The 15,000-nt window shown below is 36.7% G+C and overlaps 1 protein-coding gene across 4 annotated transcripts in view; it reads left to right on the top strand.

The window, feature by feature from the left end:
- The window catches only part of LOC144980896 (sn-1 acyl-lipid omega-3 desaturase (ferredoxin)-like), a 38,615-nt gene that overhangs the window by 6,696 nt on the left and 16,919 nt on the right, over window positions 1-15,000 (top strand). For 2 of the 4 annotated variants that reach the window (XM_078928800.1, XM_078928804.1), the window contains exons 2-3: window positions 11,574-11,883; window positions 13,058-13,189. In XM_078928800.1, coding sequence (XP_078784926.1) covers window positions 11,581-11,883; window positions 13,058-13,189 — 435 coding nt within the window. In that variant the 5' untranslated portion in view covers window positions 11,574-11,580. Of the gene's footprint in view, window positions 1-170; window positions 297-407; window positions 805-11,573; window positions 11,884-13,057; window positions 13,190-15,000 lie in introns of those variants that run through there. The other 2 variants (XM_078928803.1, XM_078928801.1) reach the window with 2 other exon arrangements.

Below are 15,000 nucleotides of genomic sequence, written 5' to 3'. Positions count from 1 at the left end.
TTTTATTGCTGTTCTTAATGCCCTGTAATTAAGATATGACATTGGATGAAGATCTGTGTCAGAGGTTAATTACAAAATGTGATTCCAATTAAAAGTGATGGTCCTTTATCAGATTCCCTCACAGATTGACTAGATACTTTTTTGTTGTATTTTTTTTTTAATCGGTGGATCTATTGTTGTAAAGCATGAATAAAGGTTGGATGTTCAGACACCTTTACCACTTTGCTGATAATATAACAAGATGTGTATTTGATTTACGTTTATGTTCCGTTGTTTAAAAACAAACAAAATGCAGGGTAATATTTTATGTTCCTCGTCCTCTTTCCTATTTCAAGTTATTTTGAAGAACATTCTACCTAAAACTGAAAAGACAATGTCATTTAAAGATTATCTCCATTAAAACAAGAAACTAATTCCCCATGAATTAAGATGAAGAGGTTTCCTTTTACTAGCTTTTAATTGGATATTTTCCATGTCAACTTAACTATTCTCTTTTTTCCCCTTTAGTTAACGAAAATTACTCCATTGTATACTGTTGTATTGACAAATCTATGTCGTTTTGCATAACTGACAAAAATTATAAAATAGCAATCTAATGAATGGATTCAAAAAGTAAATAAGGGCCTATCATGTATGTTTTAACCATATCAATCTTTTAAGGTCTATCATTCTACGATATAAATACTAGTAGTGCCGGTACTAAGATTGTGACTTTGTTATCTAACAAAAAATATGGTAACTTCACTGTTGTTTTTGTGAATTCTGGGATTGTTATTGCTGTTCGGATATTTAACTGCAAAATATGTAAGTAAATACATATTCCACTTAAGAAAAACATATCGGTATGAGTATAGGGACGTCTGTTTTTTTTTGTTTTTTTTTCGGGGGGGGGGGGGGTTGTTGTTGTTGTACCTTCACCCCCCCCCCTCCCCCCAACCCCTCTTTTTTGTTTTGCTTTTTTCAAGCAATTAAAAAAAATGAATATGAGTTAATTTTATAATTAGTGTCGCCGTGTCCATTCCTGATTTGTATGCCATAAACCCGTTAAGGCATGCCACAAGTGTTGACTTCACTTGTTCCTTTCACTGCAATAAATATTGCACGTGACTCAAAATTCCGGCTGTGATATGAAATCAGTATTCACTAATCGTATATTTTGAAACATTCGAGTTGCAATATGTGTAAAAGTAAAGCATTTTGATGGTTTTGTAATCGCATGAAGTTATTGAAAACAAGTCATATCGTGATGGAACAATAGATAGAACCGGAAACCAATGACGCGACAATGAGCCCACGAGGAAAGTTGAAGTGATTCTTGACCCCAGACCGGAAACTCAGTAGATGTCGATCCCATCCCAAATTTGTTTGGCTTTATTTTTAATTATTTGGGGGGTGGGGCCGGGGTGGGAGGTGTAATTTTTTTTCTTTTTTTTTCTTTACCAAACATAGTTTGTACAAATATATATATATCCGACCATTGGATTATTTACACTCGCACAAATAACAAAAAAAACAAAAAACAAAACAAAACAAAAAAAAAACAACAACAAAAAACAACAAAACACTCATCCACTCACGCATATACACACGGACACAGAATAGGACTCTGACACACGGGGCAGTGTTAGATTAGTACTGAAAAATGAATGTTTAATTCCCTCCTTATCGAACATTTTCAGGAATTTCCCCAAAACGTCATAATCACTTAACATAAAATAAATTTTGAAAACTCCAACTCAAAAGGAATAAGAACATGTAAAGAACATGCTATCCCCCCCCCCCCCCCCCCCCCCCCCTCTCCACACCACAGCAAAACGGCTTCTACAACACAATATTAAGTTATCATAACTAGAACAAAAATAATCTTCAAATTTTGTGATGGACAAAAGAAATCTGAATGAGAAATATGTTGGTTGTATCGTAGCAAATGTGACGATTTTTCTGTAGATGGCAATGAGAGGGTTAACAAAAATGTGACACTTGGGGATGATTTGAGGAATATACAATATAGACAACACACACACACACACACACACACACACACACACACACACACATATATATATATATATATATATATATATATATATATATATATGAATAGAGCTGGTTTGCAAATTAAGAGAAGAAGGAAAGAGAAAGAAAGTTTTCTGTTCGTTACAATGGATTATAATGACACCATTTCTTATATTATTGTGACCAACTCAGAGTTGGTCAGAGTCACCCATTATGTTCAAGTTAACAAATGGACGTCAACAATCTTACCGGAAGTTCTCGAAATACGGTTCAAACCCGGGACCAGCAAAATGCTTTTGCCGGTCAGATTCCTCGCCCCCTATTACCCCTTCACCCCCCCCCCCCCACCCCACTTCCCACCCAGCTCTCGCTGTCATTAGACATGGGCAATAACAATTATTATTTATTGATATCAGACGGTTCTGTTTCCTCAAGGCGCCCCTACAGTAAATTTTTAACACACACATACACACAAAACAAGGCTACACAGCTTATTTGGCATGTAAAGATCAATAATTGAAGGCTGTGTCAGCTTGATACAGCTTCGGTTTGAAGGATAGAATAATATCATTTAAAAATAACATTACAGTTTTGTAATCACAATCACAAAAGTCTTGCCTGGGAAACAGCTATTTTATATTTTATCGATAATTTAAGATGACCTTATCTCCCCCCCCCCCCCCCCCCCCCCCCCCCCCCTCCCCTCTGCTTTTATGATGTATTTGATAATTTGATAAAAATGCTAAAACAAAACCTAAATAAAGATAAAAGTAATTTTTAGAGAGGTATAGGTATTTAGCTATAGATAGTATGCGCTTGGCTAAGAAGCTCACAATATTGCCATCCGGAAGTATAACGGACCAACACACACAACTATGTGTAACCTTGAACGTTTGTAGTCTGGTTAGTGAGAATTACTCATAAACGCGGATGGCAAAAACAAAACAAAAACAATAACAAAGCATTGAGTGACGTCAGCTTCATACCATCGATAAAAATTAGCTAGGTAGTCCTCAACAACACCCTTTTGATCTTTACAATTAAGTAGCTACTGTCATGGCGGATATCGGTGTGAAACTCGTGTCCTTCTCCATCTGGTTCCGTTTAATTATATAGAGCTGTTTAAGATTCAATTCAGAACATGTGTTGGATGAAAATTAAAGCATCGAACATTTGCGTATTAAAAGGATAGGAAAAAACAAAATAAACAAGAAAAAAAAAAAGAGAGTAAAAAGTACAACAACAACAAAATTTAAAAATTTTAAATACCAAACAAAAAAACCCAAAATAAAACTAAACAAAAACAAACAAAAAACAAACAACAAAACTAAAAACAAAAACTAAAACAGAAAAAACAAAAACAAATACAAAAAAAAAAAAACAAAAAAAAAAAAAACAACAAAACAACCCAAACGAACAAAATTTTGTTAATAACAAAAATTTAAAAGAACGAAAAACGACCCACCAAATAAACAAAAACAAAAAAAATAATAAAAATAAAAACAAAGCAAAACAAAACAAACAAAAAACAACAAACAAACAGCAACAAAAAAGACATACAAACAACCTTTTATGAAACTTATCTTGTTATTTTCATGTCTGACGTGAGCGATATTATTGGATCACCCAAAGACTAGGTTTTAAAAACCTTTCAAATTTTGTATTTATACAGTCCCGATACAGTTTCATACAAAGGAACAGTCTTTTTTGTTAAAGATTGGTAAGTTAGAAATAGCATTTTGTTAGTGTATTGTAATCTACCTTATGCAGTCAACATTCAAGGAATCTCTTTGGCCAATCAGATAACATATTTTTATGTATGTACATATTGGTGTAGCCAAATCACTCTGTCAACCATGTTCACACATCCTCTTTATTAATTGATTGATTGATATTTTGTCTGGATGTCGATTGGTTGGTTGGATGATTGTACTATTGGTTTTTGATCGATTGGTTTAAAGATTGCTTAATTGATTGAGTGGATAATTGATTGACTAGATGATTGATTGACCGACTAATTGATGGATTGATTGACTGTAGGATAGGCTGATTGACTGATCGATCGATTGATTTGTTTATTGATTTAATGATTTATTGATCAATGGATGATTCGTTTTTGGCAGATTGGTTGATTTCATAATTGATTGACCGAAGGATTGATCAATTGATTGATTGATTGACTGACTGACTGATGAATTGATTAGTTATTAACTGACTGATTGATTGTTGATTGGATGCGTGATTGATTAGTTGAATAGATGTTTGACTAAAGGAGAAAGTTGGATGGTTGATTGTTATAGTGGACTGGATAATTGTTTGGGTGAATTATTTATCGATGATGTATTTCTTCACTGACGTCTAAGATTAAATAATCTTTGACAAGTTGATCAATATTCGAAGTAAAACTTTTCTGTCCTAAATATGAAAAAGGCGATTTGTCAAGTGTGACTTACTTGGCGTATTGCTGATCCTCGGACTGGTACGCTTTGGCAGCTTCTCTGATTTGTTGAGTGAGTTCTTTTTACTGATCACGGTCTGTTGCGATGTATCTCAGGTATTCTAAATCCTTTTCTCATCTCAGTTCTTGTTTGCCATCGAGGCGCTTGGGGTCTTTATTTATCGAAGCGTATATACATATGCTTGTTTTGAGTCTGCTTTTGTGTTTGTTATGTCCGCTTGGTGTTAAGAAAAGCGCCATCGGTATATGTCTGTCTCTCCTTAAAAATGTCTAAATGGTCTTCATCCTGTTTCCAAAATTATTTGAATCGATAGCGGAGTTTCTTCGCATTTTATGTAAAGGGATTTGTTACTTAATTTGGTTGGGTAGTTGATATTTAGCATTCTCCTGAGATACTTCTTCCGTCCAACAAGACTGACACCTGTTGGCATTGAGCTTCGGCTCAGTGTATTTTGTCTAAATCTTCTCTAATTTGTCAGTGCGGTTTAAAACAATTATAGTTGCCTGTCAGGACTGCCAGATGGCCATCGTTCTTTAGAGCCAATTTTGCCTTCAAAAGTGGTCAATTACGAGGGCTCTTTCATAATTAACCGAAAAATGCCTGTAAAATCTGCGTTTTTTATGCTATCAACAAAATTCTTGCACGTGTTCATACCTTGACTCGTCCTTCATTTCTCTACGTAACAGCCAAGTCTGTCGACACACTTCTGCCAACGCCGCACCATGGAATAGATACCCTCTCGGAAGAAATTTCCGTCAAAGTTTTGTAGCCATTTCCGCACATGGTCAACAAGCTCTTCATCGACATCAAAGCGCTTTCCTGCCAGCTCACGTTTCAGTGGCCCAAAGAGGTGATAATCAGATGGTGCGAGGTCTGGACTGTGTGGTGGGTGTGGCAAAATCTCCCATCCATATTTCTCTAGCCAACCTTGCGCCACTCGTGCTGTGTGGGGTGTAGCGTTGTCGTGTTGCAAAATGACCCCGTTGGTCAACTGCCCTGGGCACTTTCTGCGAATGGCCTCCCTAAGCTTGTCAAGAGTTTGGCAGTACCTTGCAGCATTGATTGTTTCTCCAGGTTGTAAGGTTTCGAACAGAATAACACCACGACTGTCCCAGAAAACAGTTCCCATTATTTTCTTTGCTGACCGCATGACTTTGAATTTCTTCGCGACAGGTGAGGATGGATGTTTCCATGTCATCGAATCTTGCTTTGTTTCTGGGGTGCAATGGTGCAACCAAGTCTCATCACCGGTGACTATGCTGTCAAGAAAAGTCACATCGTACCCTAGAAAGTCTCCGCCGGCGTTGGCAGTATGCCCGTGAACCCTGCGTGAGCTCTTGCTTCCTTCTCAAAAGTTCCCTGCAGATGTCCAATCTTTGTTCTTTATGATTGTCTGTCAATTGCTTAGGAACCCATCTTGCGCTGACTTTTCTGTAGCCAAGTTCATCAAACACAATTCTATGGGCAGAAGTTTCCGAAATTTCAAGACTGCTTGCGATTTCATGAAGTTTCAACCTCCTGTCTTGACGAATAAGCTCATCAACTCGCTTCACATTGTCTTCTGACGTCGCAGTTATCGAACACCCTCTCCCTTCCCTGTCTGTCAAGTCGGAATGGCCGGCTTCAAACAAATTACACCAGTGATAGACTTGTGTGCAGCTTATAACATGCTCACCATATACACTCTGAAGTTCTTTATGAATTTCGGTAGGATTCAGACTTTTGGCGTTCAAAAAACGTATGACAGCTCTGATTTCCTCCTTTGACCAAGTTTCAAGGTGGGCCGCCATCTTTAAAATCGTCTAGAAATTCATTGTGCAAAATGATGCACTTCATAATTTCTGGGAATATCCGTAAGGAAATAAGGAATATCATGTCGTTTACAGAATTAAAAAATGTCCACTGGTTGCTGAGCAATGGGCATTTTTCGGTTATTTCTGAAAGAGCCCTCGTAGAACCTCAGGTGGCCAAACACCCTGATCCTCGTGATAAACAAACAAACAAAAATAATAAAAAATCAACAAAACTAGAGAAAAACATATTTTTAAAGTTTATTTTGGAAAAAAAATTTATTATTAATAGAAACACAATTCTCTATGCGGCCAATTTTAGCCACGCATGTTGCTGTCTGGCAGATCTGTTGTGTGTATTGTCTTTCATGTTAATTATTATATTATAGTCTTGACCAGGGAAAAAAAAAACGTATTGTGAAAGGCCTAGACCGTTGTAGAAAAGCAATTGACAAGGGGCATATTTAAATGCCTTATTCCTTATTTTGAAAAAAAAAAAAAATTCCCGATCTTTTGATTTTGCTTTTATTTTTGTTCTTTTTGACATTTAACTCATTCCGGGCGCGGTTACATTTTACTGTAAACTGACATCACGATGCAGTTACTGCACACGTGGTTTTGTTTGTTTTTGTTTTGAAGGACTTTACGACTCTTGCGATACATTTAGGTCATTTTAGCGCCAGTAAAACGGAAGACAATGGGATAGTAAAAATATTTCAAGATTTACAATTGAAAGCACAAAAAAGTAAGACAAAAGAGGATGGCTTAACTGGAGAACAGATGTAGATTCCAAGAACATACTGTCAATATTCTTAGTTTGAGATCGCCTAAAAGTCTCATCCTGACACCAGCACAGAATCCCACCAAGAAGAATACAAAAAAAAAAAATAATAATAATAAATGTAACAGTATATAACAAAGAGATGATTTACAAGGGAAGAAATAAATATCTCCCAAAGCAATAACTATACATTTGACCATTTCCCTTCAAGCCAAGCAAGGGCTCCGGCCAGGGCCAAGACAAGACTAAGTCATCCCATTCCAAGACAAAGAGAGAAAGCAAACTCAGAAAATAGATTTACGAGAATAGAGGACACTTCAAGTGACTTCCTGCCCTCTATGGGAGGGAAAAAACAACAACCCCAAAACCCACCAGGTGCCCACTGGACAGGGTGAAAACAGTTACAATTACAAGCTAATAAAAATTAGTCCTTTAGAGCCATTAGGTCCACGTAGCCGGAGTTTATCTCGGCTTCTATAGCGTGAAATAGACAATAGTAATATCTTGCTACCACTTGGATAGGACACTAGTCTATCGCAGAGTACTTTTAACCATATTTAACAGATCTAACTACCCTATCAATGCTGGGTGGACAGAGACGTCAGGGAAAAACAATCGCGACTTCATCCAGGATCGATCTAGGACCCTTTGCGAGTGAAGCGTGTGCGCCAACAACTGAACTGTCGGGACAAGCTGTCAGTATAAGCAAGAACTGTAACTAAAAAATGCGCCGCTCCTCGGTCTGGTGGCATGACACTTGACTTGTGACCTTTAGGCTCTTTGTTCGGATACCGCTGGGACGTCACAAAATTGAGTCCTTAGAAAACGCTCTTTGTCTACATTTATTTCTCACCAAGCTCAGTGAAAAGTGATTACCCAATCTGTAACAGCATTGTCTTTGTGGTGGGTGGGGGGGGGGGGGGGGGGGGGGGGGGGGGGGGGGGGGGGGGGTGGGGGGGGGTGGGGGGGGGGGGGGGGGGGGGAATTGAAAACCTGAGTACATTTAAATTCAATTGATACTACTCTACTACTATATTATAAAAAGTTCAATGGGAAGCAGAAGTCGGGACGCCACACCTTCCTCTCTTCTGGTTCAAAACTCATTAGAAGCGTGTAACTAGTCCTTAGAAGGACTAACAATGAATATATTACATATTGAATCATAAAGAGGCATAATTACTCTAGTAACAGGATGTATAGGCAGATTCTTTTGATAACCGGGCGTAAAAGAGCGAGGATTGATGATATTTATTGACGACTAGCATGTATTAAGGTTAGAAAATAAGATGCCACCACTATGAAACCAGAATATAAGTTACACACTGTATGTAACTAGTTCCCCCATAGGACTAGCAGACACTTCCAATGAGATTGCAATCAGTATATTGATGTATCATTGTTGTTCCCTGTTAAAAATGATATTATTATAATAATGGGGTGACCTGTTATTGGAATGAAATTCGGTCTGGTCGTGAATGGGTTAATGAACATACAGTATGCACCTTTTGTTTTTAACCACGGATCGATTCAATCAAATTATATAATTGTCCTGCTCGTTATTTTCTAATTTATAAATGATCGTCTTGGGGTGTTTTGAGTGTGATTGGACCGTCTGTTTGGGGTAACCGAGTGTGGTATGTATGTCTGCGCGTGTGCCTATGTGTGTGTGTGTGTGTGTGTGTGCGTGTGTGTGTGTAGAGGGTATGCATGTATGTATGTATCATGTGTATGTGCTTGTGTTATCAAAAATGTATAACTTTGTCACACGTGCAATCTAACAATTAGATATTCTATAATTTCTATTTGCAAGCACTGTGTAAACATTGACAAGTTGATAAGCTCAACGTGAGTGTGTGTATGGGTGTGTGCTATTCATGTGATTGGTGTATGTGTGCGCTATTCGTGTGAGTGGTTTTAGGTTTATATCCAACTATATTCAAATATTGCAGAATCAATTAAGGAAATTTATTGGTAAAATATTCTTGACTGTGCTTTACGACACCGTAACAAATTAAGGAGCAGGTACTAGTAAGAGATAAAGGTCTGAAAAAGTGTGTATGAAAAAGTGCTAGACAAAGCAAGAAAGACAAATACCTTTGATTGTCTGGGATGATTTTTTTTTTCTTTATTTTTTCTTTCTTGCTTTGTTTGGCACTGTTTCATACACACTCTTTCAGATCTTTATTTAACGACGACGCCAATTCATAGTTAAAAACGTGACATTTCGCTTCAATACCGTAATATATTTATATAGAGGTGAACCCAATGCTTCAAATTGGATATTAAGTTTAACTAAGTTCAGTGCGGCAATGTGGTCTAGTCATATGACACTCGTTTTCGGATCGGAAGGTCCTGGGTGCGAGCCTCGCTCGGCGCATGGCTGAGTCCTGGGAAAAGGCTCTTTACTTACATTCTCTCATCGTACTCATGTATAAAATGAGTACCTGGCCGTCAACAGCGAATCTGTCGGGAAAAAATGGAATACCACCAAAAGGCGTCATGTTTCGTTTTACGTTACGTGTTGCTTTTGATCATGGACCCTTTGTAAAGCGCTTTCTGCTCGTTTAGTGGATATTCCGCAATATAAAATCTCTTTTTATTTATTTAATTTAATAATTGCGTAAATCAATGTCTTCTATTTATTTCGTAAACTTAATAAAAACACACCTCAGTTTCCACATTTTTATCTTTTTGGCTTTAAACTCAAAATAACAAATTCTTCATGTGATTCATTCGACATAATACCAAATTGACGCGGTGTCACAAATGTCAAGATTAACGAAACCGACTACATTGGAATCTGCATAAAGTCAACACTCTTAAAGGCAACTTCTGCTTAAAATCAACACCTCTTGTTTGACCCAAGTTTTCTGTTCTCTATCTAAGTGTGTTCTATTTATAATTGATATCGTCAACTTTGCTTAAAGTCAACCAATCTTTCTGACTCGGCGATGTTGGCTTTATCACGATTCCACTGTACCTCCATTTTGTTGTTAGAAGTCTCAGGTTTTAAACTTTAGATAAATTAGCGGGATCATTTTAATCTGTCGATATAGGTAGTTAGAGATTTAGGAATTTTTCTTATGGCCAAATACAAACAAACAAACAAAAATACAAAAAGCAAAAAAAAAACCAAAAAAACAAACAAACCAATATGACAATTAAATAACCCCTCAAAACAGAGCACAACTGCCCCCCCCCCCCCCCCCCAAAAAAAAAAAAAAAAAAAAAAAAAAAAAAAAAAAAAAAAAAAAAAAAAAAAAAAAACACAAAAAAAAAACAACCCAAAAAAAACAAAAATCAAACAAACAAAAAACAAAAAAAAAAAAACAAACAAACAAACCCAACAAAAAAAAACAACAAACAACCCCCCCCCCCCCCCCCCCATAAAACAAAACAAAATAAATAAAACAAAAAACAACCCCCCCCCCCCCCACCAAAAATAAATAAACAATTGCCAAACGATCTGTCCGTGTTGGTACGGTAGAATGGGATAAAGCGGGAAAAGCTGTGTGAGATATAACGCCAAAGTAAAGAAAAATACCCTGTTATCTCCAGGGTAAGATGGCTAAATGTGAATTATCGTCTCTGAGCGGTATTATTACAATATTGGGATAGACCGCAAAATGGAATTTTAAGCTCAACTAAAAAAAATTTGAATTTAGTTAAATAACCTCATGGGGGATAGAACGAGTACTTCCTCTTAACCCTCTCCTTACCAACTATAGGAAAATGGTCACAATCGTTACGATATTATATGAACAACATATTTCTTATTTGGATTCACTTTATAAATCAGAATAACTGAAGAAAAAGCTTTGTTTTGACAAGAAGGTGATGATGATTTGTACAGCTTGTTTTTGTGTAGTATGCGCTCATTGCTTTATTTTGAATTGAAGTTTAATGTGTGTCTCCATCGGTGTGACATTTCGTGAAAAAGATTGGTAGTTAGATAGATAGATAGATAGATAGACAGATAGATAGCTAGAGAGAGAGAGAGAGAGAGAGAGAGAGAGAGAGAGAGAGAGAGAGAGAGAGAGAGAGAGCGAGCGAGAGAGCGAGAGATTGAGAGAGATATATAAAACATTCAAAAGACTTTTTCTCACTTAACTCTTGCCCTTTAAACTCAATTTTACTCATCTCGGTCATACAGAAACTGAAATACAGGGACAGGAAACTTCTAGAGTTGCTTTAATACAAGACGATGCGTACCTAGGTCAGTCAGTCCATGTCAAGTCGGTAAACATCCTCTCGCTCAAATGTTTATTTGAAATGTAACTTATATTTGGCACACATTTTCACAGCCTCTAACTTCAGTTGGGTGATTACGTCTCATTAAATTCTCTCTTTGAAGATTACGCATACCATCAATACTCAAATGCTATGTTTACCGACTTGAGATCGAATACGCATGAAGCTCATAGGTTTATTGTCTCGATACTATCATTGTACAGTCGGGTTCGACTTTGGGAAAATTGTGATATAATGTTTCAGAAACCTTTACTTGTTCCCCCCCAAAATTACCAGCTTCGCCATGACGCACTCTGAAATTCAGCCTGTTGCGGAGACGGACGCTTTGGATAAGGGTATGGGCTGTAATGAGGCAATAGAGACGGAGCCTGTACTGCATCATCGATTGGTGAACAGCACCGGGGAGGATGAGAGGAAGAAGCAGGAGGAGGATTTTGGTGAGGAGAAGAAACAGGAAGAAATTAACGTGAAATGTCTGATGAAGGAAAACAAAACGGATGAAGATGAGAATGTAGATAGTGAAGAGGATCCGTTATCTGGACTCAAAATACCACAAAAACTGCCAAGTCTAGTAGACATTAAAAAGGTATTTTGATTTAAACATTATAATGTTTTTATAGAAGATGATATTTAATCATGTCACTATACTATCACGCCACATAAGTCCAAACAAAGCACCTTAGCAGTTATAATTTTATTCGTATTATCGATACATTTGAGTTATCAAATGATCAATTATCATGAAAAAAATTATCATTATCATCATCATACTACTACTACTACTACTACTACTACTACTACTACTACTACTACTACTACTACTACTACTACTACTACTACTACTACTACTACTACTACTACTACTACTACTACTAATACTACTACTACTACGACTATTACCACAACGATATGTCCTTGTTTTCATTCGTTACCTTCTTTGACGGTCCAAACAAGTAGGTCATCTTAGTCGAGGGTGAACAACATGTCGAAAATAGGATCTTAAACTTGCTTGTCTGCTTCATTAATGAGTAATAATATTCTTTCTTAAACAACAAAAATGTAAAATTCGTATTTTATATTCTTTTTGTTGTTGACTGAAGATGGGTTTTGAGCCGGAAACGATTCGTGTTTGGCATTTTGTTCTTTTTCTTTTCTTCTTTAAAGCCTGGGTGAGGATCCTGACCTCCCATAGCGGGCAGGGAGGTACATACTGTGTCTTCTATCCCCTTATATTTGTTATCCAACATGCTTTCTGTCTTTGTCTCGGAATGAGATTACTTGGTTTTGTCCTGGCACTGGCCGGAATTCTAGCTGGGAGGGAAACAGTCAAATGCAGTTATTGTTTTGGGAGATGATATTTTTATCCTTGTTAATCATCTCTCTGTTATGTATTATTATTTTTATTTTGAATGTATAATGTAAGCATTTGAGTGTGTTCCTCTTTGTTGGATTTTGTGCTTGTGTCTGGATGAGACTTATGATTTCAAACTAAGTACATTGGTGGTATGCTCTTGGAATCTACATCTGATCCCTATTTGTTTTCAATTCCCCTTTGTCTTACTTTTTCTTGGGTGCTTTAATTGTAATTCTATAACTTTTTACTATCCCATTTTCTTCCTTTTTACTGGCGCTGATATAACCTAAATGTGTTGCAAGCGCCGTAAAACCCTTAAAAACAACAAAAAACAAACTTCTTTAAAGCTGTTTTATTCATTTTTGTTTATTACTTTTTACACATCAATTTACATTGTTATTTTCAGGCCCTCCCAGCCCATTGTTTTGTTCCTGACGTATGGCTGTCCCTATACTACATGGCGAAAGACTTTGTCATAGTAGCCATCTTGTATTTCATGGTGGAATGGAGCTTTTCTAATTTGCCTCTGTCTGCACAGGTGAGCAATGATACTGACTTACGTGGGCATATGCATTAGTAGGTCTGATAACCGAACCTAATTATAGTCACAAAATGTTTGACTTTAAAAAACTAATCACTTCAAGAAATGTAATTCGTTTTTCTCAACAAATAGAAACTTGAGGTCGATAGTTCAATCAACCTACTTCAATTCAACTGTCATCACATCTTTTACATCAACATAAAACCATGTTGAGTCGATGGATCACAAACGTTTTTGATCAGCCCCATGCCCATTTTCTTCAGTTACGCCGCCGTAAATAAGTACACATTGCCTACATGCAATACGTTTCTCCCTGTCAACAACACGCATTTCATATGTGTAAGTCACCAAGTGACATATTTTGGACTAGAACGAATGCACTTATCATGGCCCTCTAAGAAGCTCATAACATTGCCATCCTGATGTATAACGGACCAACACACAAAACTGTGTGTATCTATGAACGTTTATAGTCAGGTTAATACAGATCAGTGAGCATTACTCATAAACTTGGATGGCAAAAAACAATGACAAAGCCCTGAGTGACGTCATCTTCAAACTATCTATAGATAGTTCGAAGATGACGTCAATCAGCTCTTTGTTATTGTATTTGCCATCCGCGATTATGAGTAATGCTCACTGAACTGTATTAACCCGACTATAAACGTTCATAGATACACACAGTTTTGTGTGTTGGTCTATTATACTTCCGGATGGCATTGTTGTGAGCTTCTTAGTCAAGCGCATACTATCTATAGAGGACCATGGCACAAACAATCGTGATTACACTATCATTACCCAAGGTGTTGCTTCAATCAATTGTCAGGGTGACTTCCTTCCAGTAACAGTAACAGTTGGTCGAACGTTACACATGTAACCAAATTGCCCACATCGAAGTTCTTCCCATTCACATGACATTAGAGCATTGATAGGCCTTGCCAAAAATGATGCTATCGCCGATGCAGTGCCGATTTCCAAGTAGCCTGATTGGATTTCATGATGTCAAATTCGAGAATAAAATAATATTTTTAAAGCGAGAATAGTCAGTTGGCACAATAAATAAATAAATAAATAAATAAATAAATAAATAAATAAATAAATAAATAAATAAATAAATAAATAAATAAATAAATAAGTTTGAAAAAAATTAAATAAATAAAATTAAATAATAAAAATATATCCGCCATTTTCTCATCTTTTTGTAAGCATAAGTTACTGTGTTAAAAGAAAAGCAATTAGATACAGCGCAATGTCCATTGCGCTTCACATGGAGTCCTCAGCTCATAACAGCATGCAGGATAACACATAATGCCTGCCAGTTAATTTTACAACGTTCCTTTTTTCACGACAAAGACAGCGCTGTTGTCTATCAGGTACTTAATTTACACATGAGTTAGGTGAGAAATAAATGTGAGTAGGGCTAAAGAGCCTTCTTCACGGATCAACATTGCGTCACTCGTATCGGGACTTGAACCAGAGACGAACAGATCAGAAGACGAATGTAATACGACCAAAACGCCGTAGTATAATGAGAGAGTAGATAAAAGAAATGAATACATGGATTATACAAGATATTTCAACGAGTGAACAAATTCATTAGTCAAGAGTTCATGAAGTGTGTTAAGAAAATAAACTGCATTAGAATGTTAAAAGGATACTAGGATATATTTCAAAATCCTTTTTCTTGCGGACAACCGTGCCAAATAATTTTCTGCCGTCTGTCTGAATTTTAAGTAATGTATTTATGACTTTATTGCTTTTGTTATGGGCTGAAAAAGGGGTTTGAACCCGAAACGTTCAATGTTTGG

The sequence above is a fragment of the Berghia stephanieae genome, chromosome 10 (assembly GCF_034508935.2).
Source record: "Berghia stephanieae isolate SIO BIC M18660-M18661 chromosome 10, UCSD_Bste_1.3, whole genome shotgun sequence".
Lineage (NCBI taxonomy): Eukaryota > Metazoa > Mollusca > Gastropoda > Nudibranchia > Aeolidiidae > Berghia > Berghia stephanieae.
This window is presented reverse-complemented; position numbering and strand designations above follow the sequence as displayed.